Source organism: Anolis sagrei, chromosome 2 (genome assembly GCF_037176765.1).
Source record: "Anolis sagrei isolate rAnoSag1 chromosome 2, rAnoSag1.mat, whole genome shotgun sequence".
Classification (NCBI taxonomy): domain Eukaryota; kingdom Metazoa; phylum Chordata; class Lepidosauria; order Squamata; family Dactyloidae; genus Anolis; species Anolis sagrei.
In genome coordinates, this window is record NC_090022.1 from 189,299,887 (window position 1) to 189,324,028 (window position 24,142).

At 42.5% G+C, this 24,142-nt stretch overlaps 3 protein-coding genes across 3 annotated transcripts in view; all 3 read right to left on the reverse strand.

Moving 5' to 3' along the window:
* The window catches only part of HOXC4 (homeobox C4), a 58,301-nt gene extending 50,894 nt beyond the window's left edge, over positions 1-7,407 (reverse strand). Inside the window, exons 1-2 of the transcript XR_010909283.1 lie at positions 7,339-7,407; positions 3,710-3,812 (exon numbers count right to left, since the gene is read on the reverse strand). The gene's annotated coding sequence lies outside the window, so the exon portion shown is untranslated. The remainder of the gene's footprint in view (positions 1-3,709; positions 3,813-7,338) is intronic.
* Positions 1-24,142, reverse strand: part of HOXC10 (homeobox C10) — a 211,437-nt gene that overhangs the window by 162,982 nt on the left and 24,313 nt on the right. The window lies entirely within an intron of this gene.
* On the reverse strand, positions 12,909-19,018 carry HOXC8 (homeobox C8). Its single transcript, XM_060762886.2, has 2 exons — positions 17,429-19,018; positions 12,909-15,346 (listed from the first exon to the last, which is right to left on the reverse strand). Exons 1-2 carry the CDS (start codon positions 17,862-17,864, stop codon positions 15,054-15,056), a joined length of 729 nt encoding a protein of 242 aa, XP_060618869.1. The 5' UTR covers positions 17,865-19,018; the 3' UTR covers positions 12,909-15,053.

The window sequence follows — 24,142 nt, forward strand, 5'->3', positions numbered from 1 at the left end:
TTGGCTGAAAAGATGTGGCTGAATGATGGAGTGTTTGGTTGTCTAGGGGGGGGGGAAGCAGAAGCACCTTCCCCTGTTTTTACTAAGGCGTGAACCCCGAATCTGGTGGGAATAAAAGGGAGGGAGGGAGGGTGTTCTGGCGATGAAGGCCTTTAAACAACCGCCGAAGAGGAAGCCCCCCATCCATAGATACCATCTCCACTTTGAAAGACCCAACTTTGTGAAGCCTTCCCTGTCCGTCCAGGAGCTCAATAGAGGGGGCAGTTTATGGGGCAGCAAAAGGAAAGGGAGGGGAAGCGACGGCCCTAACTTGAAGGTAGTAAACATCTCACAGATTCCGGCCTTTATGGCCGCCCAGTCCTAAACAACCCTCTTCCCTGGGCAAGCATTTGAACTCTCCTGTTGTGGGGAAGGGGAAAACAAGGGTGTGGGTGTGGTGGGGGTTTTCTTTGGGTCTTCTTCCTCCCCTGAATGAGGAGAAGGAGGGGCGGAAGGAGAGCAGGCTGCACCGCGGCGGGGTTGGCTTGCCGGCTTTCAGTCACTTGGTGGCAGTATACAAAACACGTAAACAACAAAAAGGGAGGCAGCAATTAAAAGCAAAGGGGACAGAGACCGAGGGGAAAGCAAACACATTCCCAGACCATCGCTAGTAACCACATTGTAGAGGAAGGCTTCTTGGCCTCCAAAGGGTGCTGGTGAGTGATTGTGTACGTAGCATCAATCCGAGCTCCCACCAAGGCCTACATTCAAGGAGCCCATCGAAAAAGTGGGATCCTCCCCAGCTCCCCAGACCAGCTCAGTCGGATCAAGTGAAGGAATAAGAAGATCCACACCTAACAAGGCTCCCAAGGTGACTTTACCAAACAAAGGGACCCAGAACCAGAAACCAAAGCCAGACCAGACGGCGCTACATTCTCTCCAGCAGAAATCATCCCTCTGCAAAAGGGATACTTTTGAGAGGCTCGGAAAGACCCTCCGAGGTCGTTTCAGATCTAGACAAGGGCGGATCCCGGTTTTAGTCGCTGTTGCGGTGAAGGCATGGAATAAAACAGGCCGTGGCCTGCCCCGAAGTTGAAACCAGTCAGTGCATTAAAAGGCCAGAGGAGAGGAAAAATCCCACATATATGCAAATATCACCAAAACTAATTATGCCCATATCCACGAATAAATCTGATCCACCAAATTAACAACAAAGGGGGTTTAGAGTCTTTCGACTCCTCGCCATCCCTAGCCGTTTGAGAGATCAACGCATTCATGTGTTTTCCTCTCTTTCTTTCTGCTCCCAAAAAGATACACACGCACCCCAAACAATGGACTCCACATTCCCCTCTGTGATAAGGCAAACACCGGACACAATCCCAGCAGAAACAGATCAGAACAACATCTCCACAGACGGCCCATTCAAACCGGTCTTTCCCAAATTACTACTCATTCCATTCAACCAAACGATGGAGGGGCAATGGTGAAATTGCTTTAAAGCTCAAGGAAATTGGGCTCCATAAGCTCAAGGAAAGTCACTTGGTGGGACTCTGCAGGACAGCTCCAACACAGAGGCGTCCTTGAAAGGTGGACACACACTCTTTCCCGCATTGCTTGATTATGTGAGTGCAAATACACACAAAAAATATGCATGAAACACAAAGAGATAACACATAGTAGATTCCAATTTGATTCAATACAGAGGTAATAATAAATAATAATTAGGTACAGTTTTTTGCTCCTTACAAACCCCTCTTTGCACTTTCCTTCTCCAAAATACAAAGGACTTTCCCCAGATCTGTGTTTCTACAATACAGCTTTAAAACTTCGCCAAGAACTGATATATATATTTAAGCATTGTACCCTTTTGTTTGCTTTGAACCTTTTCGGCGTTAATTCACTCAGAAGTGTTTTTTGCACAGAGCAGATTATTTTTTATTGTTGAAAAAGATAATAGACTTGTGTAGATTTCACTAGAACCAACCGAAGTTAATAGTACAGCACATATTCACCCAGTAGTAAGACCCATACAGTTCAATACTATTTGGTAGCATATAAATTGGTACAGGATTGTAGCATAAGAAAATTGAATAGGGGAAGGGATATGCAGAAATATTGGTGGCATTCTGAGACAGCAAACAAACTATAAATACAACTCACTTTTCAACACAATGGAAATGCGAGGCTTAAGCGATACAGGCAAGTGCACACATCCCAAAACCAATGGAAAACAGCTTCCCTTGTGTTAAAGATACACTTTAATGATGATATTAATATTCCTAATTTTTGTAAGATTCATCTTCATCGGATGCACCTCAATGGTTGCTTTTGTTGCTTGAAAACAGCAACAAGAGCACATCTTTGGCCACTAATTCAGGACATCCTGATTATATCCCTTTCCGCAGTCTCTGCTTGCTCATCCCAGCCTCTCAGCCCCTCTCAATAAATGGAAAGGAATGTAAATTGGTATATTGCCTGTGTATTATTACTGTTGTGACGGCAGTTGTCGTCTTAAGACCTTTGACTCCTTATATTCTCTCGCCTGCGACTTTCCCCTCTCATTCTTCCCTCTGTCTCTGTGCTGGGGGAAAAATAGCTTGGCAATGATGATAATAATGATGATTAGAATTAAGTTGTTGTGTGCTTGTAAAGATCTATCCTGGAATGCCTACAAAGTTCCTTTCCATTGTTTTTATTATGGCCCCAGCAGCCACCTTAATAAATATATATGATTTATAGTGCTGTGTCAAATTTGTGGTTTTCAATTTTCACATTTACTACAGCGTTTATGACCCCTCTTCAAGAATTAAAACCAATGCCAGAGGCCAACGCAACTCTCATATAATCGGATTTTGCTCCTGTGTGTTTGCCAAGAATCTATTCTTTTTTTCCCTTCCCCAAACCTGTATGTCAATAACTCGCCTCTTCTCACTACAATCCCTTGTCTATGGTGATATTATAGAGAAAAGCAGCCATTCATTTCCTTCCGTTTAGTCTGCAAAATACCGAGAATATCAATCGTCCTTTTTCTATCTACTCAAATGTTGGGAGTTTATGAACGACGGCCATACGTCAGATTTAAAGACAAAATCGATACCTGAAAATGTGTTTTGTATGGGCGATCCTCAGACCTGAGAGACAGAGAGGTGATTGTTGCAGAAGGCTGTGGAGTTTTTACAAAAGGCACAACAAATAACATTTTATAACCCAAGACACCGGAAAAAGAGATTCATTTCTCCCAACGACAGGAGGAAACAAACACCCAGGCTTCAAAACCTTGAGCAGAGAAAGCGAAATACTACCAGGAGAAGACATTTCGGGGACCATGTGGTTCTAATAAGCATCGTTTGGTTATTAAAAGGCCTTTACGCACACACACCGGTTTAGGCCACAGCCATGGCACCAACAGCATATATCAAGAGCCCAGGAAGCCAAGGGAGGGAAGGGCGTCTAGATCGCCTCCTCCTAAATCCAATTACTTGCAAGTAGGTCTAATGGGTTTCTTCCACATCCACACACACACACCAACCAATGACAAAGGTAGGAAGCCATTCCCTTCACCGGGATGGAGGTTAAGCATGACAGCCCAAGGGTTGGAGAGCTCAGAGCTGCTCTCAACCAGACACCATAACATCATCAGACACAAGCAAAACCCAATGAGGTACTGCATCTCTCCATCTCTGCAGTGCACACACATGTCGGTGCAAATACATACAAGGATCCCACTTACCGGTCGCTGAGTTTTTCCTTCTCTTATGGACAGAACCCTATGCGGTGGCTTGATGGCTGTTGTTGTTGTTCTTGCTGCTGCTGCTGCTGTTGTGATGGTTTCCCTAAGAGTTAAATGGCTGTCATCATTCGCATGCCTTTAGTCCCATTTCTTCCCTTCCTTCCTTCCCTTCCTGCCTTCTTTCTTTCTCCCCCAGCCAAAGGGCAGTTCCTTTCCTCCTTTTTCTGTCATTCCCGGAGCCATCCCCTGAGCCAAGCGTTTCACTGCAGAACCCCCTCCAAAAAGCCCTTCGCTGCCGGGCTCAATGGCACATTTAATTGCAGCGAGGCCTTTATAAAACCTTGATGCCGACTGTGTTAAATATTTCATTAGGGGAATTCAGGCTGAAGGGCCTAAAACCGAGACAAACAGGGTGTCGTTTCCTAAGATTTGCATCTCCACATATTGTATTAATATTGGCAAGGGGACGCCATTTATAATACTTCACGAGGGGTCTTCGGTCTTTGTTCCCCCTCCCCCCCCCCAGCTCTTTGTCATAAGCCTTGGTCTTCCTTGCTTTGGCTTTTGTTGTTATTTGTGTCTCGATTATTTTGTCTCTAATGGTTAGAATATTGCCTGTGTCTACAGTTAGCTGTGGGAAATCTAGATGTCATCAGCCAGATAGAGAATCTAGATACAGAAATGTGTATCCAGATGGGGGGATCATATTTACTGGGTCTTTCTTTTAATCAGTTTGTATTCACACACACACATGTGTGTGTATGAATACAGTCCTCAACATTATTATCTCTATATATGAATATATATATATATATATAGAGAGAGAGAGAGAGAGAGAGAGAGGAGTGTAGAAAAAGGAAGGAAGGAAGGAAGGCAGGCAGGCAAGGTAAGGCTGAAAAAGGGAGGAAGGGAGATGGGAAGAAAAGGAAATCTTTAAAAGGAAGGAAGGCAGAAAAGGAAGGATGAGGAAGGGAGGGAGGCTGGGAGGGAGGACAGAATGTCATGTATTTTGTTTCAAAGTTGGAAGGAAAACAAAATAAATCATGTGAAGGAGAAATCACATATACTTCTCTCCAATGCTTTAAAGGAGAACAATTAAAGTGAAGAGAAGAGAAGTAGTCATCTATTTTGTTCCAGAATTGGAAGAAGCCCAGTCAACATTGTAATCTATACAACAACTGGTGTAATGTTACAGTCAAAAGAACTGTTCCAAAATATTGGGATGGTCAGACCCAAACTTTAACATGTAATGGCCTAAAATATTTAATCACTGTATCAAATCACATTCAGAGATAAACCAAGACAAGGAAGGCTTGCTATACTGGGCAGCATTATTCCTCAACATTATTCTCTATATATGAATGATGTTGTTTGGTCAGCCTCACACCTATATATATAGGCCTCCCGCCTATATATATATAGGCGGGAGGCTAACTAAATATTATTATTATTATTATTATTATTATTATTATTATTATTATTATTTATATACCACCCTATCTCCCCAAAGGGACCCAGACACCATTATATATACTAAATAATACTAATAATACTAATAATAATAATAATTATTATTATTATTTATATACCACCCTATCTCCCAAAGGGACCCAGTCACCTCTATCTATCTATCTATCTATCTATCTATCTATCTATCTATAATAAAACTTTATTTATATACCACCCTCTCTTCCCAAAGAGAACCAAAAACCATTATATATACTAAATAATATAATAATAATAATATATTATATTTATATACCACTCCATCTCCCCAAAGGGACTCAAACACCATTATATATACGAAATAATATAATATAATAATATAATATAATAATAATAAACTTTATATACCGCCCCATCTTCCCAAAGGGACTCAGACACCATATATATATATATATATATATATATATATATATATATATATAATACATAGATATATATATCTATGTATTATATATATATATATATAATACATATATATATATATATATATATAATACATAGATAGAGAGGCATGTGACTGACCAACCAGGGGGCAAGACAGGCACATTCACAGGGCCAGGAACAATTTCTAAAAATAGACTAAAATCCACCTCTCCAGTGAAAGGTTTCCCTCAGGAGCCAATGAAAACCAAGTGTTGGGGGCGAGTAGTGTTGGTTGTGGGGGGAGAAGAAGTAGGAGTGGAAAGGTAAGAAATGTACAACCAACCTCCTAATACACAACCAACCGAAGCAACCCATAATTGCTCATTAAAAATGGCACTTTGGTTTGCCTTGCTGCGCCACAGGAGGGATTTTCTCTCTGGGACAGGGGTGGAATACTGCGCATGTGCAAGGAGAATCACACGGGCAAACACACACACACACAAACCCTGATCTCTCTTAGGAAAAGTTGCTCCTGTCGGTTGTGTGTTTGTTTATCCCATCTCAAAACCACATCCTTTACAGAATCATCCCAGGGACTGGATGGCCAGTGGCCAAGGCTTAGCTTGGACCCAGACACTGCTTTGGGTTGTAATCGGTGGGCAATGCCGTCAGGGGGTCTTTCTCTCGCTCTTTCTCGCCGCCGCCGCCGCCCCCCTCTTTGCTCCCCCTTCCCCGGCCCTCCCTCTATAGCCCCCCCCCCCAAACCCCAGGCAACACTGCACCATTGTAAAGGGGAGGCAGACTGCAGCCGGCATCTCCAGCAAACCAGACCGCAGTGACATCACCGCCAGCAAACCCACTCCACACACACAGACACACAGACGAAACCCTCCCGCCCTAACACCCCCCCCCCCCCGCAAATTAACCACATTTGCGCCGATCCTTCCTGATCATATTCTGTCATAACCAGGCTACACCCCTCTTTTCGTTTGCTTCGCCACCACGATGCATCATTATCTTTAACACCCACCGCCATGGATCATTAGTTACACATTTTAGCCAATAAGGGAACACTTACCCGATTCTCTCTCTCTTTCTCACTCATTCTCCCTTCCTTCCCTTCTCTTTCTTTCTTTCCCCCTCTCTCTCTGCCTCTTTCTTTTCTGCACTGACGCTGCGTTCAGTTCCACAGAAATAGATATATATTTAAAAAACAAAACAAGAAAAACAAGCAAACAGGGAAGGCAGAAAGATAAAGCCAAGCATCCAAGGAGTCCTTCTCTATTTTGAACGTGACATGAGGGTACAAGGGAGGGAAAGCTGGGCTAGCGTCCCCTTCCACACTCCCACCCCCCACCCGTTTAAAAAAACAAAACAAAACAAAAATCAAGGTATTTTACAGCCCCTGCTCCCCCTCATCATTGCATCCTCCCAAAGAAATGTGTTGCGTTTTGCCCCTAGGGGTGGAGAATGGGAGGAGGAGGAGGAGGCAACCAGCCGCAGCAGTAAACTCATTATTCCTAAAATGCCCAGAGCAACCAACAATTCCAACCCCAAGGAAAAAATAGAGAGAGAGAAGGAAGGAAAGAAGAAGGCAAAGAAGAGGGACGAGAAGGAGGGGGAAAGGGGAGAAAGGAGGGGGGAGAGAAAGACCAGAGACAATTCGAGATTCCTCGCACCCCCTCCTGCCCCACCCCACCCCCCACAAATAATTATTAATAATAATTAAATGGAGGAAAATAATACAGATACCATCGTACCCCCGTTTCACTGGCACTGCTTGGACTGTTAAAGGAAGGACTACTGCGAAAGAGTCATAAGAGAAACCACAATAAAAAGTTCACGTTCATGGATGGAGTCCACATGACTTCCTGTGGCCAATCCAACTTGTGATTCAGTCGTAAACTTTTATTGCTCAGCTGTAAATTTTCTGCAAACAACCAAGAATGCGTTGCATTTTTGTGACGAGTGCAAATGCTCCTCTCTGTCGCCATGTTTAGAGAATTCCTCTTTCCTAGAGATCTACTCATGTGTGTGTGTGTGTATGTGTGCAATATGTGTGCGCATGGAGAATATATATATATATACATACGCGCACGAGGGAGAACAGTCACACCCACACACCCACACCGACTTTGTTTCTCAAGTCTTTCTTTTCCCATTCATATTTTCCTGCCTTAACAAACAATGGTAATATAATTTTGCAGATATCTAACCAAGGGGGAGGAGAAGTGGGGGCTTTTCTCTTTAAGCCTATTTATTCATTTACAGACAGACAGACAGACAGACACAAAGGCTGGCTACTATGTGGAGCGAAGGCGGGGACAAGAGAGCTCAGGAGGACTATCATTCCAGACTACACTTTTTCCTATTATTGCTGCTAGTTTGCTTATTGTTTCCAATCTGGATCTGGTTTGTTTATTCAAGTGGCAACCCACCAGGGCCACAAACCCTGGTGTTCACATTTCCGGACTGGACCTTTCCTGGAGTAAATGACATGGTTCGGGGGTGGGGTGCAACATAGAGAAACCACAAATGACAACCTGGGTGTGTGTGAAACACACACAAAAACATAGAGACATATCCCTCGACAGGGTTATTCCACTCACCGCACCCAAGATTTGGGTTACATCCCCAGACCCTTCTGTCTGCTCCTCTCACCACTGACAGTCAGCCATTTTCATCGCCTTCCTTTCCACACTTGGCACTCTTCTGAGAAATCAAATGCCACTCAAACCATATCAAGGTCCTCCCAAATCCTGCATTTTAGGTCCAGGCGAACTCCTTCTGTTGGTTTGTTAGGAGCAGAAGGTTCCTGAATGAAACCTAGTATCCACCCATATGGGGCAAGTGTTCTCCCCCTTGGCCTTCAAATCCACAAAGGATGGAATAGGCGACCTCAAAGGTGGAAGCGTTTTCCCACTTTGCACAGAGAGAAAACACACTCGCGACTTTATTAATGCCAATACCTCAGTATCACACAAAGAAAGCACATTCACGATTTCATTAATCCCAGTACCTCAGTATCCCATGGAGGAGTCTATAGGCGCCTTTGAATGGTGATACCCTGAGATTCAAGTGGCATGGTGGGAATTATGATGAAATAGACTTCCTTGAGTATATATATCCATCTGATTGATAGATTATTAATCTGAGAAGACTCAAAAGTATTTTCCTTTCGATTTGCTAGTTCCATCCTGGGGTAATAGACAGAAATATAGGTAGAAGAAAGGACAACTACGGATATGATACAAATATCGAGATCTACTTAGATGAATTTATGGACAGATGGATAAACAGAGATACTGTCTTCTGAAATATATATAGATATAGATAATATTTCAGAAGACTGTATATATATGATGGTGGAGGAAGCCATCACTTTGTGAGGTGGCAGAAAGACAATTTGGTGAGGAGAAGTAGGAAGTCTACCTTGGATTCTATCTTCTGCCCGACTTTGCCCATTTTTCATGGGGCAAATGGGGCTGGGTTGTGCCAGCCATTGCTTTCCTTTCTCTGCCAGGCAGTTGACTCTTGTTTTCGGCATGTTCTTTGGAGGAAGCAAAGTGTGGGTGTGTTCCCCAAGACATGTGCGAGTGTTTGTCTGTCTGAAAACACACCATAGCTGGCAGTCCAACCGGATGGAAGGGAAATTACTTTTTCTTTCTTTCTTTCTTTCGTTTTTTACAAAGCGCCCATAAATTTTATAACAGGTAGTTAAAAGTTACGACGAGGAAGGAACCCTCACAAGGGCGACTCGGGAGACAATGGACAGCGTCGTTTTCCAGGGAGGAAAAGGGGTCCCATAAAACTGGACAGGATATTTTGATCTCTCGACCAGAAGCAACCTAACCTGTCCTGAACAGTTTTGTCGGACATCGACGCATTTGCCCTCCTTTCCTTTTGTGTCTCTATCCCGCTTTATCTTCACACAGTTCTTTAGTCCTGAAAAGCGTGTTGTCCGCTCCTGAAGCGGATTTAATGTCGGATCGGAGAGGGAAAGATAGAAAAAATACTGAACATTGCAAAAAAACCTAAAACTGAGTTGCAAAAATATAAAGAGGTAAACAGAGGGGAAGGAAGGAAAGAAAAGAGAGAAATTGGAGAGAAATCCATTTTCCCCGACTTTATTTGAGAATTTCCCCTCCTTCCGATTATTTTTGATTTCTGTCTGAAAACTTGGTGCCTGCAAACTTTGACGTGTATGTGTCAAATGCCCTTTGTGTACATTGCCCGATATCGAATCGAAATGACTTTACACAGCATCCTTTCCCATCCGCTTAATGGATGCATTATCATGTAACGGCTGCTGTGATTAGAATAATAAATTAAGAGAAAATGAGCAATATGTTCCAATGCAGCTTTTGGAGAAATTATATTTTTTTTCTCTCCACAAATCACAAATGGAGATTTGAGGGAATTTTGATTGGTTAATATAAAAAAAATCTCTGCAGAATACGGTGATATTTCTTACTCCAGGCGGGTGGATGAATCTCATTTCAGTAATAGTAAAGTAATGATCATTTCCGAATCAGCCACTTTGTGAAAAGCGTTATCTTCTTTCAAATTACTTCACCCCATAAAAATGGCCCTTTCCCCTCAGTCTCTCTTCTTTTTTCCCCCCTTTCAAATGATGAAGTGATTACCAACATCAAAAAAATAAAAATAAAATTAAAAAAACGCCTGTTTCATCGAAAGATGCGAATGGGTTGCCTTGACTAGAAGCCATAAACATCCCCCCATCCCAAAATGGAACAGCTTTTCCTTGCCATTTCAATAATTTAACTCCTAACCCTATGATAGATCAGTCTCGTTCGGGAGATTCCTCCAAATCAAACCACTTAGGAACATGGACTTAAATATGATGGATAGGTTGCAGATACAGCTTTTTTCCCCCCTCTTGTCTCCCCCACTTCTGTTGTATGTCCCCCCCCCCCTTTTTTCCCCTTCTCAATTGCCTTATTTTGAAATTAACTAAGTTTCCTCGCCTCGTCTTATAGCTATTTAAAACCCAATGTCGGACTATCCAACCAATGGCTTTCTTAAAGGAGGGATATAGAAGGAGGAAGAGGTGTAGAAGAGGGTAAGCTCAAGGAAGACAAGGGTAGTTCACTAGCAGGAGAAAAAGAGGCTCCCGAGCTTGGCTTTGGAAGGATGAAGGGGTCGGAGTCCAACTTTGAGCTTATTTGCTCTAAGAGTTAAACCCACTGAAGGCTACATACACACATTCCAGATATGCATATGGACTGCTATACCATATGTATATAAAGTATGTGTGGTATGTGTACTGTATATACACAGCACACACACACAAAGACGACCAACCGGGCCCTTGCCTTAGGATGAGTAATAAAAGGGCTTACCTTGTAGTCTGACAAAGCCTATACCTTGGCAAGCATTGTGGCATAAAAGAGGCGAATAGACAGAGCCTAGGGATGTCCACGCCACGAGGAGAAGCCTTTTGGAGAAGGGCTGCGTGCGCCTCTTGCCGTGGATTCGGATCCTATCCAGAGGGCACAAAGACCCTGCTTGGGTTCTGCCTGTGGGATGGAGACCCTTCCCCGACCATTAAAATGGTCGTAATTCTCTATCTCTGTTTTTGTCGCTATCAGATATACTAGGTTTTGGAGAGAGGGAAAAAAGTCGGCAGAGCCTACATTCATCACCTGGGAAGCAGGGTCGAGAATGTAGGACCCCCCTTTTGGTGGAGAAAGGTCTGCCTTTAGAGATAACTTGAGCTAGACTATTATTATTATTATTATTATTATTATTATTATATTTTGTTGTCATTGTCAGGTTCACGGTTTTTTCGTGAGGTATTGAGGAGCCTCAACTTCTCACCGGATTTCTACTACCCCATAAAAGCACTTTGCTCAAATATGGGTGCAAGGAGATAGGAGGCATAGAGAGACCCCCTTTCCCTGCCCCTTTGTACAGTTTCCTTCTGGAGAGTCCAGCACAGAGAAACACACACACACACTGACATAGTGAAGGACCTCTGGATGGGTTTTTGGGGAAGTTAGGAATGTTCCCAACCTCCCAGGCTCTTTTCCAGATTCATTTGACTAAGCCAGGATCTCTCTCAGGAATCCCACAATGGCTTATCTAGCTATCAGTGTAAACAACCTGTCCATTTTCAGACCAGATGCCGCTGGAGGATGCGGTCCATTTTCACAGCTCACCAGACAGAGAGAGAGAGAGAGAGAGAGAGAGATGTCTGTCTATAGCAATAGGTCCCAATATTCCTAACACGCCTAGAAAGCATTTCCATAGAATTTCTTTCCCTTCCCACTTATCCCCCACCCTCCTTGCACTCGCAAACTGGACAAACTATCCCATGATGCGTGGCTGTTGTGTTTATCAGAGATGGAAGGAGAGAAAAGGAGGCGAGGTTCAGAAGCGCCGTCAGAATCCACTTCAGATAAGCCGCATTCAGCCACAAAAGTGTGGGTCAAGGCACCCAAATGGACCTATCATTTAGGATGTAGGTAGATGGTATGTAGCGGGTTCCATTTCAGCCAGCTTGTGTGTTATATTCTACATTAAATTGCAAAGACTTAATGTGATGCCTCCATTAAGGGCTGGCTCTCTGCATTCTCTTCATCTTGAGGGTTGGAGAGGGACTTGAGGCAAACTTGAGCCTTTTAATCCCATCCTACCCAGGCGCAATATTCGTAATAGGATGGAAAAGACGCCACAAATATGAGTTTTCGGTGCTAGTGAAAGGACCATCTTTGCTAGACCGTTGGAAATTGGAAGAGGCGAAAAGGCATAGTGTATAGTGAAGAAATAAATGTAATCCCAGTGTAAACAGTAAACTGGAAGTTACCAAAAGGAGATGGAAAAAAATAAACTTGGGGAGAGGATGCCATCACCCACCCATCCCTAGGTGGTCGTCATCTGAGAGTCTTTGTGTAGAAAGCCGGACTTGATGTGCAACCCAAGTTTAGACATGGCTAGGAAGTGAATGGGGTTTACTCACTAGTGGGTTGCAGGCAAAGAGATCATTCGCAATAGTCCCATAACACCTACCCAGAATCAGAGGGCATTTCCCCTCCTGCCTTGGTTTATTCAGTTGCTGTCCAGCTGTTCCTCCCTGGGCGATGCCTGTCTTCCTGGTTCCAAATCAATGCATTTAGGATTTTAATCCCCAGTCTGGGAACGTGTCAATGTAACGCCTCCTTTCTTTAGAAGTGAAAAGCTGGGTCTTGAGTTTGAACTGTTAGGTAACTTTGAACATATGGATCCACCAAGACCTCCTATGGGCTAATGAACACATAATATAGGTCTAAAGAACCACCCGAGTATTGAAGAAGCCTCGATCCTCCAGATCTTTTCCCCCTCAATTTTTATTGTTTATTTACGTAATGTCTCACGTATACAATACAAATCCACGGCGACCAGAATTGGGTTTCTGGCAGAAATTGCTACATTCAGAGTTTGGAACACGCAGAGGACGATGGGTTTACATAAAACAAATGATACTTTTTTTTGTGAGTGTTGGTGTCATTTCGAGCATGTTGCATTAACAGATAAGTCAAGACAAATAGATAACTATACATTCAGTGCAATTTAAGTCCTAAACTACATTATAAGCACAATAAAATCATACAATACTGTGCGTTCTTATCTAGGCAGTTTCAGTTGTTGGGATTTTTTTTTCCAAGAAAAATAAGCAGCAACATACGACAACAAAACCGCGTTACAAATACTTTCAAAGCATGACTCCTTCTATAGGTAGTGATAAGATACATTACAATGTTTTTTTTGTATTTTTTAAAACTTTTATTATTATTATTATTATTATTATTATTATGCTACTTAGTAGCTTGCATTAGGGCAATACACAACTCTTGATTTCAAAATGATTTCCACGAAGTTGCTTTTCCTTTCCTTTCCTCCCCCCTCCCCCTCCCCTCCCATTTCCTTTTTTCTTTTTCCCTTTTTAATACGTGTAAGCCCCCCACCTTGTTGCGAATAGATGATTATTGCAGGTTTCCCACTAGGTAGTATGTTAAGAATTTCGAGTGCTCACACAAGTAATCTAAGAAACAAACCCCATAGAAATCATTATAGTTTCACGTCCTTCACAGTTCTCCTAGGCATCTTGACTCAAATGTCAAACTCGCTGATCTGCATGGGACTTCTTCCCAAGTAAATACGCCTAGGGTGATCAACTTTTGCCTGCCAAATCGCAGGGCGCAGATAGGTAGACTTTGCATACAAATACGTTCAGGTATGTGAGTTAGTGTGTGTGTGAATTACACACACACACACATACATACACATATACACACATACATATGCATATATATGTGTGTGTATGTATATGTATATATCTCAGAAGCATGTGGCTCTGTATTCAAGGCATCTGTCCAGCCTCCATCTCCCCTCCAACACAAACACACACACACACCAAAATATTGTCCTTCCATTGATACAGACTGACAACTACAAATTAAAAAAAATATCCCAAATTGGATTTTAGCTTGGCAGAAAATGTAGGTAGATAGCTTTGTTGTTGGTTGGCATTTATCTTCAAAAGAAAAGATTTGCTATAAGTAAAACCTAAGCAAAAAAAAAAAGCACACTCCCGCCCAGCCACCAATCCCCTTTACATTATTATTAAACTTGGGGAAATGGTTGGGCGGGGGTAGGTTTGAGGTGGAAAACAAGACTTAGGGCCCTTCCACACAGCCATATAACCCAGAATATCAAGGTAGAAAAATCCCACAAGATCTACTTTGAAGTGGAATATATGGCATTGTGGACTCAGGGCCCCTTCCACACAGCCACATAACCCAGAATATTAAGACAGAAAATCCCACAATATCTGCTTTAAACTGGAATATATGGCATTGTGGATTCAGGGCTTTTCCCACACAGCCACATAACCCAGAATATCAAGACAGAAAATCCCACAATATCTGCTTTGAACTAGAGTATCTGAGTCCACACTGCCATATAATCCAGTTCAAAGCAGATAATGTGGGATTTTATTCAGCTGTGTGGAAGGGGACCTAGAAGAAAGGAAAGTTCTTCCTGGTCTTCAAATAAATATCTAAGATAGCATGAATTCGCTTATAACTAAATTATAGGAAAGGGGTAAAGCGAGGCAGGCAGGGGAATTTCACTCTTGCTGGTGGTGAGATCCATTGCTATTGAAATGGATCATCCTGGATTGAGGTTGGGTTGTAGTCAATCCAGGTCTACTTTTGTTTATTTGGGAGAAGAATTAAATCAATTTTTTTGCAGGGGGAGGGGAAAAATCAGCTTTAAGGAATGGGGAAAACCAGGGGAAGCTCTATGATTGTAAAAAAAAAAAGGGAGGGGGGAGAATACAACTGTTTGACAGGTAGTTACTGTTGTGTGAGAGTCTCTCCATTCTATACTCTATAAAAGCGAATGACCGTCGTAAACATCTCGATTTATCATCTGCCATAAAACGAGGACTTCAAGGAGCTGAGGGAGAGCCTCAGTCCTTGCTTTCTTCTTTTTCCTCCTCTTCTTTTTCCTCTTCCTCGTTGGTTTCCTCCTCGGTTTTCTCCTCGTCCCTGGCTCCGGGGAGTTTATCCTTGTTGTTTTCTTTCTTCCATTTCATCCTCCGGTTCTGGAACCATATCTTGACCTGCCTCTCTGTCAGTCCCAGGGCATGAGAGACCTCAATGCGCCGCTTCCGTGTCAAATAGGGGTTGAAGAGGAATTCCTTCTCTAGCTCCAAGGTCTGATACCGGCTGTAAGTCTGCCTGCCACTGCGCCTTCCGGGAGCTGGGGAACAGCAACAACAGGAAGGAACATAGAGATATGGATATCGATAGATGATATAGACACACACATGCACCCTTATCGAACTTGTTGGGGTCTCTTTCCTTTCCTTCAGCCTTAAAGGCCACTTCTGTTCTCCCCCCCGCCCCCTTCAACGCGCGCTTTCCCTCCTCGTCTCCAAACTCTTGGGAGCATTCCTACGCTCACACCAAAGAAACCCTTTCTTTCAGCCAAATCGCCTTAGTTTCCCCGAGTTTCCCTGTTCAGCCTCCTCCTTCCATCCTCTCTCTTCTCCCGCCCTATGTCTGTGCATTGTAATATTGGCTTTTGCCTTCCTAGTGCAAACACAGTTTTGTTGTTTGTTATTGTTGTAATTGATATCTATCTATGCAGATATACATAAACAGATAGATATAGCCTCCTTGTCCTTTAGACTTTATAGGTAGTGGACACATTTCCTCAGTATTTATTTGTTTGTTTTGGGATTGCATTTGAAGGGGTTGTGTGTGTGTGTGTTATGGGGGGCCAATGCTTCTGCTATCTGTGGGAGTGTCTTCTTTATCCATCCATATGCATGGCTGTGTCAACACACACACACACACAAACAAACAGAAGGTACTCTTTAAACCTTCTGTTTGCCCCTATAACAATGGATATATAGTGCAGTATTTTGAAAATTAGAATATGTATGTAGTATTTGCTGTACGCATACCATTAAACTCCACATGCACCCTGTTTTTAGAAACTGTCCCAGGAGAGGTTTGCTGTAAATTTCAGTATCGGCAATCTGAATAACAATAACTTCTTGCTTTTAATTTTTTTTAAATCTATTTTTGTGTCTTGAAGGTGTCCTGGGCCAAGATAGGACAACTTCTTAAAACCAAGTCAGATTTCTTGGGTTTGGATTTTTAAAAGCCTTCCAAGAAGCGTTTTTGGGAAGATGAAAGCTGTCTTAGGGAATGAGTACAAAATTCTGTGGGGCATTTTAATGGAGCGCCTGTCAATCAAATTAGACTAAACTCTACCCATTGGTATTAATTACTAGTATTATTATTAATGGTAGTAGTAGTAATATCATCATTACCATTTAAGTACTACTATCATCCACAGCATCAGTAATTATTGCAGGACACTTTGAAATATAATAATAATAATAATAATAATAATAATAATAATTTTATTTATATTCTGTCCTCTCTCCCTGAGGGGTCTCAGGGGGAATATTTTCCATATATATATATATATATATATATCACACACACACATGTATATATATCAAATGTATATATCAGATAGATATATATCAGATATATACATATATATATCTGATATGTACATTTGATATATATATATATATATATATATATATCTGATATATACATCTGATATATATTATATATATATATTATATATATAGCTGATATATACATACATATATATATATTTGATATATACATCTGATATATATATATCCTATATATACATCTGATATATATATATCCTATATATACATCTGATATATATATATATATATATATATATATGAACAAAGTTGACATTTACAGGTTTCAAGCTTTTTAAGTTCCAAGATCTCCCCAAATATCAAACGTTTTGATATATTTCTTTTCTTTCTAAGCTCACCTTTTACCCCAAGACGTCAAGCAGTTAAGAAAAGCTGTATGACATTTTAAGAGGGGGGTGCAGAGTATTATCAACATGCTAATAACCTCGTGGGAGCTGTATCTTATTGCTCTCCTCGAGGCAAGCCATTAAACAAAAGTTTTACTTTATTGTGATTTAAACCCAGACATCACCTTGCTTGCTAGCTTTGCAAACCCAACCAGAGCCTTGTTTACTTTCGAGAAAGCGTCCCCCTCCCAACCTCCCCAAACAGGAAGAAGTAACGTTCTTGCAACCAACAACCTTTTCTATGTCTCGATCTGCCTCTCCAAAACAGAAATACCTCCCCCCACAAAAACACCCCCATTCCCACCCCCACCCTCTTTCTTTCTTTCTTTCTTGAAAACAGACAAGAACACATTTAAAAGTAAGACAGGAGGAGAGTAATAAAAAATAGATCCTAACCGTGAGGTCTCATCCATGGGAACATAAGGCTGGGAGAAGAATTTTGATTTAAATGCCCTTGTCCCTCGCTAGAGTTACTGTTGGAAGAGGATTTACAGTCAGGATATTGTACCACGGTTGCCTCTTGCTGGGCACCATAAAGCGACTGCCTGGGTAGGGCTTCGTATCCATAGAATTTGGACGCGTCTCCGTGGCACGCCAAGGCGCATGGATTTTGCTGGTATCCCGAGTTGGAGATGCTGGAGGTGCCGTGGTGGAAGAACTCCTGGACGTGGTGGGAAGGGTGTTGGAAGCTGGGAGCCGTGGTGCCCGGACCGTACACGAGAGCATGGCTTCTGCTTACACTTTGTGGAAATCGGCAGTCGTAGTAAGTTGGCTCCAAGGACTCCCCGCCTTTGTACTTGGAGAAGAGCGGATTGACAAAATAGGAACTCATGGCTCTCGCATGAGAGAAGAGGAGAGAGGAGAGGAGAGGAAGGAAGGAAGGAAGAAAGAGGGGAACGCCAACCTCCTTCCCCCCCAAATATAAATAAATAATGCCCTTTTCTGAAGGGAAAAAAAGAAAGAAAGGAAAAGGAAGTCTTTAATTCTGTTGTTAAGAGATCAGGGCTAAAGGACCCTCGCTTTTCCCTCTCCCTGGACTCTGCAAAGTCCTGGTTAGTGGCTGGTTGTGGGTTGTTTTTTGTTTTTTGTTTAAAAAAATGCTCCCGCTCTCTCTCTCTGCTCTCTCTCTCTCTGCCCCCTCTCCCTCTCTCTCTCTCTCTCTCTCTCCCCCTCTCTCTCTCAAAGACGCTTCATAGTGCCTGAGTGGGTATGGCTGCTGCTTATGCCTAATGCTCTTGACTTCTCTTATATCCGTCGATAGGTAGAGCTCTCTCGCAGTTTCTCTTACTTCTTCCCTTCCCTTTAACACCACAGGCAAATTCCTCAAAATCCCGGTGGTGAGCCTCTCTCTCTCTCTCTCTCTCTCTCTCTCTGGCTCACACGCGATCTGGATTCATCAATCCACCAGCAGCACAAGACAGGCTAGGAAGAAAATGACAAGGAAATCAGGGGCTCGTGGGGTGACGGGGAGGTGAAAAAGAACCAGCCCTTCGCCAGCAGGAAAAAAGGGGAACAAAAACAGAGCCGCCCTCATATCTGGTGAATGAAACAGGGTTATGAAAGGTGCGCAGGAATACCCTTAGGTGCTCTTCCTCTCCCCCCCTCCCTTTCTGCAAAGGAGCCTCTTCACTTGTCTGAGCAAATACATGCGCCAGAGAGGTCAATTTAGGTTACTTCAACAGGTAATCGGGATAAAATGCCACCCCCTTGTCATTATTATTATTATTATTATTATTGTATTGTCAAAGGCTTTCATGGCTGGAATCATTGGGTTGTTGTGAGTTTTCTGGTTGTCCCAACCTCTGAGGATGCGTGCCATGGATGCAGGCGAAACGTCAGGAGAGAGTGCTTTGGGAACATGGCCCTACAGCCTGGAAAACTCACAACAACCCATTATTATTAAGGGTAGGACATTAAACAGCAGACCCTGACAGTAGGCCAGATGCTGGGGACAAGCTCAGCAATGGAATTGTCCCTACTCTTCATGTGGTGATTATTGGGGAAGGGAGTGAAGTGAAATGCTTCAGTGGGGAGAAACACCACCACAATCATAACAACAACAACACAGGGTTTGAAGAAAGGGTTATGCTGCTTTTTCCTCAGCTAGAGAGGAATCCTTTTTGCATGTGTATATATATATATCCCTTTTTGCACACACACACACACACATACACACACACACACACACACATATATATATACACACACACATATGTATATGTTCATGCATACAATAATAAAGATGTGTTGTCGAAGGGTTTCATGGCTGGAATCACTGGGTTGTTGTGAATTTTCCGAGCTGTATGGCCATGCTCCAGAAGCATTCTCTCCTGACGTTTCACTCACATCTATGGTTAACCTCTGAGGATGCCTGCCATAGATGTGGGTGAAATATCAGAAGAGAATGCTTCTGGTACATGGCCATACAGCCTGGAAAACTCACAACAACACAATAATAAGGATCGTGGTATGTTATTCTCTTTTCTTTGTACCTTCTCATCCCAGAAGAAAAGGAAGAGAAGTAAGGATTTGGTATCTATATACAGGAAATGTCTTAGCTGAGCATTGGGCAAAATAAAAGGGAGGAGAGGGTCAGTGTTTCCGGGTAGCCTCATTTCTAGGACCAAATGGTGGACAATTGTCCAATATTCTAGGCATGGAGCATGTCTGTTGTATGTAAAGCCTAGCAAAGAGTTCTTCTGCAGCCTTTCCACACAAACATACAACCCCACCCCCACCAGAATGACCACTGGCTGAAAGCTTCCAGTTGGGAGACTTCATTTTTTACGACTGCATTAAAAAAAGCTCAGGCCATTAAACAGAAGCATAAAACCAGAAGCCTTCCCTCTTTCTAAAGTTTGCAAATTAATATTTCCTGGGTTGTGGGTGCATGTGTGCTCGGGGCATGAGTGTGTGTGTATATAATGGCTCTTAGAAACGACAAAAATCAAACTCACTTCTATAAATTAACTCTCCTCAAGGCCCTTTCATAAACTCAGCAGCAGTAGCAACCTTCTTCCTCCTCTTCCTCTAATATCCTCCCTCCCCCCCCCCCCCCAAGAAAATGTCAAGCAAATTAATTTCAGGTGTGGTTGTGTGTCTATAGAAGCCAAGGCTAGGGAAATCCCAACTGTTATGAAGTGGGCAGAACAGTCAGGCATCCTTCAGACCCAATCTCCGAGCGTATTTACCTTCTTACACTCTTCTCTGCCTTTTGTTAGCTTTAATTCTGACATTCCTCTTGTCTCATTTTCACAGCACCTAAGTCTGTCACTAGCTTGTAATTTTCTTTTTTCAACAAAAGGCACAGAAACGAGTGGGGAAGCTTTCTCAAAGGGTTTACCAAATGAAACAAATAGATTTTCTCCCCCTCCCCTCCCCATAGTGTGTAAGAAATCCGCCCGAGGAGATTTTCCGTTTCCCTTTCATGCCCAAAGATGCCAATACCTGCTTAATTTCCCTTTGTACTGTGTGGTATGAAAATGGCACACGAAATGCTACACTGGTGGTCTCAAATACAGCACAGAGAGGCGATCACTTGCCAAATGTGGAGGAAGAAAACACTGTAGCCAAGCTCAGTGGCTCTGAAACAGCCCATGTAACAGCCCCAATGGGTTAGACCCAGCTTAATTGGCAGATAAGACTTGCAGAGTCAATGGGATAATTTCTCAGGGAGCGTGATCGATATGTCTTTGCAGTTTTAAAATTCCAGCAGTTAAACCTTCCGGCTGTTGCCACAGATTCGGTGTCAGGCTCTGCAAATGCAGGCTTTGCAAAATATGATCTGGAGCAAGAGGAATAAATTCCGTGAGGGCAGAAAGTTGTGGATTTCCCCCTTAACCACCCAACTCGCCCACATCTTTTAAGATTTTATTCTGGTTTTTTTTTTTTTACAAACAAGGAAAAAATACATTGGGAACAGAAGTAAAGAAATTCAGGGAAACAATAGGGTTGTGCATATGATTCTGAGACAGAAAGGAGACTGGGAAACCGGGAACTTGGGGCTTTTCCACGTACTCATACAATCAAAAATATAAAGGCAGAAAATCCCACAATATCTGTTTTGAACTGAGTTATGGGTCCACACTGCCATATATTCCAGTTCAAAGCTGATACAATTCAGGGCCTGAAAGAAGTTGATAGTTTTCAAGGAGAAAATTGAATACAATACAATCAGATAATGTTTCCTCCATTTTACTCAAACCAGGTCTTTCTTTCTTTCTTTCTTTCTTTCTTTCAGGGTTAATAAAAATGCAGTTATTTTCTCCTGATGGACTTTTCCAAATGTATATATCAATATGTGTGATTCTATTCTGGAAATTACCGGTGCTATTGTATATTGTGATTGTGTTGTATCTTATCATTTGAAATAAAAACATGCTGCATTGTTCCATCTTCAAAAGACCCATATTTGCTGCAATTGAAACGTTGGTGCTTTCCTTATAACAATATTTATATTTATTTTTAAATGTTATTGTGGATTTAATAAAGAAAACACACAAAGCTGCCAAAAAAATGCCCTCCCAAATTGTTTGGTTATTTTCCTAGCCGTCAATAGACTTTCCTTTGTCACATCCATGGATTTCATATGAAGAAAGGTCAAGGCAGGCAATACCGAATTAATTTCCACAACATTCGCAGTGGTCCATCCCGGATTGGACCTGATTTTTCAAGCCGCAGCTGATATTTTCAGGATAGACTTTTATTTCTCTAGCTTTGAGGTCTGCTTTCTTTGCATTCCCAGCAAGAGGCCTAGAGGTGCTCAACCCACACAAGCGACGTCAAGAAAGCAGCTGGTGGCTTCTAAGATTGAGCAACAGCGCCATCTCGCGTTGGCTTTGCTCAAGGCACCGCCGCCTTCAAAACAAAACCTTGGGGTTAAATAAAGAGAGGTGGGGGGAAATTGGAAAACCGCCATCAAGAATCTCCACCCTTTTTAAAAAAAACATCCTTCCATCCCTTTCCTCTGCAAATGAGTCCGATTAGGTGAAAAAAAGGAAAAGAAACAAAAGCAGATGATTATATATAACCATATATATATAAATATACATACACACATATACACACATATACATACAATACATATATATGTATAAATACATATATATACATATATGTACATATATATGTGTGTGTGTGTATATATATATATACACACACACACCCACAGATATATATGTATATATAAATAAATATTTACTATGGCAAAATGAATACAAATATGGGCAGAATGGACTGCCCATATTTCTCAGTCAATCAACAGCAGACTTTTTCTGGCGACTGACATAAATGATGGGTAGATATGAATGTATATATGTATTTTTATGTATCCATATCTATCTATATATGTGTGTCTACACAGACGTAAATTCTGGAGGAGAATATGAAGAAATCTGACCTCAGAGCTCAAAAAAATAAATAAAAAGAAAAGCTTAAAAAATCAGGTCAAATCCGGGCTGGATCTCAAGCACTTTCCCATTGCTTGTTTAACCGAATTCTGTCAAGAAAAGTGGAAATTGCTTGGATATTACCACCACCGTGTTCACTGACAAAGTCCATATATGTAGAAATAAATATTTATATGTGTGTACCAACAGAATCACGTGTAATCATTGTTTCCTGCCTGTGTTATACCCACCACCCATCATCCTCACAATGACAACAAAGCACCTACACACTAAAAAAAATGGCACAAAAAAGCGCGAGGGAAATGGAGCAGCTTCTCTCACCATTTCTGGCCAGCTTCCTTCCTATTTCACCCCCTTGTGTTTTCAAAGATTACCCCCCTCCCCTTCTCTGCTTTTCCTCTACTGGGGAGGGAGGGGGTTTGCAATGGCCTGGAATGGAGGGGGGAAAAAGAGAGAGGGAGAGGGAGAATTGGGGAGGGGGCGATGTGCGTCTGTTGTTTGTTGCTGGTAGACAAAACATTCCAATAATCCGGTTTCAAAGAGAAGAGCACCCACCTTATTTAAACCATAAAACAATTAAGGCCAGACGTCTAGCCGGTTCTGGGGTCCTGTTTTGTTCCATCCTATTCAGCACCCTCAGCAGTGAGACAAACAGAGCTGTAAAACTGGCATTTTTGGGCTGCGGAAGTGTACCTATGGGCTGCTTTCAAAGCTGCTGTATCCTGTCTTTTTTGTGTCGACTACAAAAGGGTCGCTTCTCTTCCTTCTCCTCCCCCCCCCCCAATTTCTCCAAAGCTGAAGATGAGAGCTCTCTTTCTTTCTCCCTTGCACTTACTCTCTCCAAAAATGGATGTGTGTAGATAGTGTGCATTGAACACAGCAGAGAAACCCTTTCTTTCTTTCCTTTTTTCTGTAAGAGTCAGAGGAAATATGAACACAGGAACGAGATAGTGGGGTGGAGTGGCAGTGAAGAAATGGTCTTTAAAATAATAATGCACCCACCAAGGTAATGGGAGGGGGGTTCGCCATTATTGTTATTTTGCATTGCGGATGGGTGATCACCCACATATAAAACACACACACAGAGAGAGAGAAACACACTTCTATGTGTCATCTCCAAGGTTTCAATCCTGCGGATGTTTGCTTGAACCAAGTGGCGTGAACCAGTGGAGTTTACTTGCGAGTAAACGCCCCCCCCCCCAAATAAATATGCCAGGGCCCTCCTGAAACTGGGATGAGGGTGGGTTTAAGCTTTAGGCAGAGGGGGGAGACTTGCACATGAACTGTCCCTTCATTCTCCCATAAAACAAAGCAAGTCAGAAAGAAAGAAGGGGGGAGAGGCAGGGAGGGAGGGGGAGGGCGAGAACAAGCGTCTTAGGGAGACAAAGGGAGCATAACTTACATTCTTTGCGTCGTCGTCTCCCTCCCCCCCCCCTTTCACCTAAAGCCCTCCCAGCTCCAAGGGGAGCTCAGCCCCTGCTAAAGGCGCCCGGGGAAAAAGGAGAGCTGTGGGGCGGAGGGGGGCGGAGGGAAAGGTGAAAGAGCCCCTCGCATCTTTAGTCATCTTGAAAATGAAGGCTGTTTGGAAGGGGAGAGTTGGACAAGCATGGTGAAGGATCAAAGTTAATAAAATGGCCTCGAGGTTGGGCCATAAGCCTTCCTGAAATGAGGAGGGGGAGAGGGGAAAAGAAAGAAAGAAAGA

Excerpts from the sequence above, each read along its gene's own strand:
- HOXC8 (XM_060762886.2), bottom strand. The coding sequence starts at position 17,864 with ATGAGTTCCTATTTTGTCAATCCGCTCTTCTCCAAGTACAAAGGCGGG. Across the intron at positions 15,347-17,428 it reads CCCATGGATGAGACCTCACG|CTCCCGGAAGGCGCAGTGGC; the intron begins GTTAGGATCTAT and ends GCTGTTCCCCAG.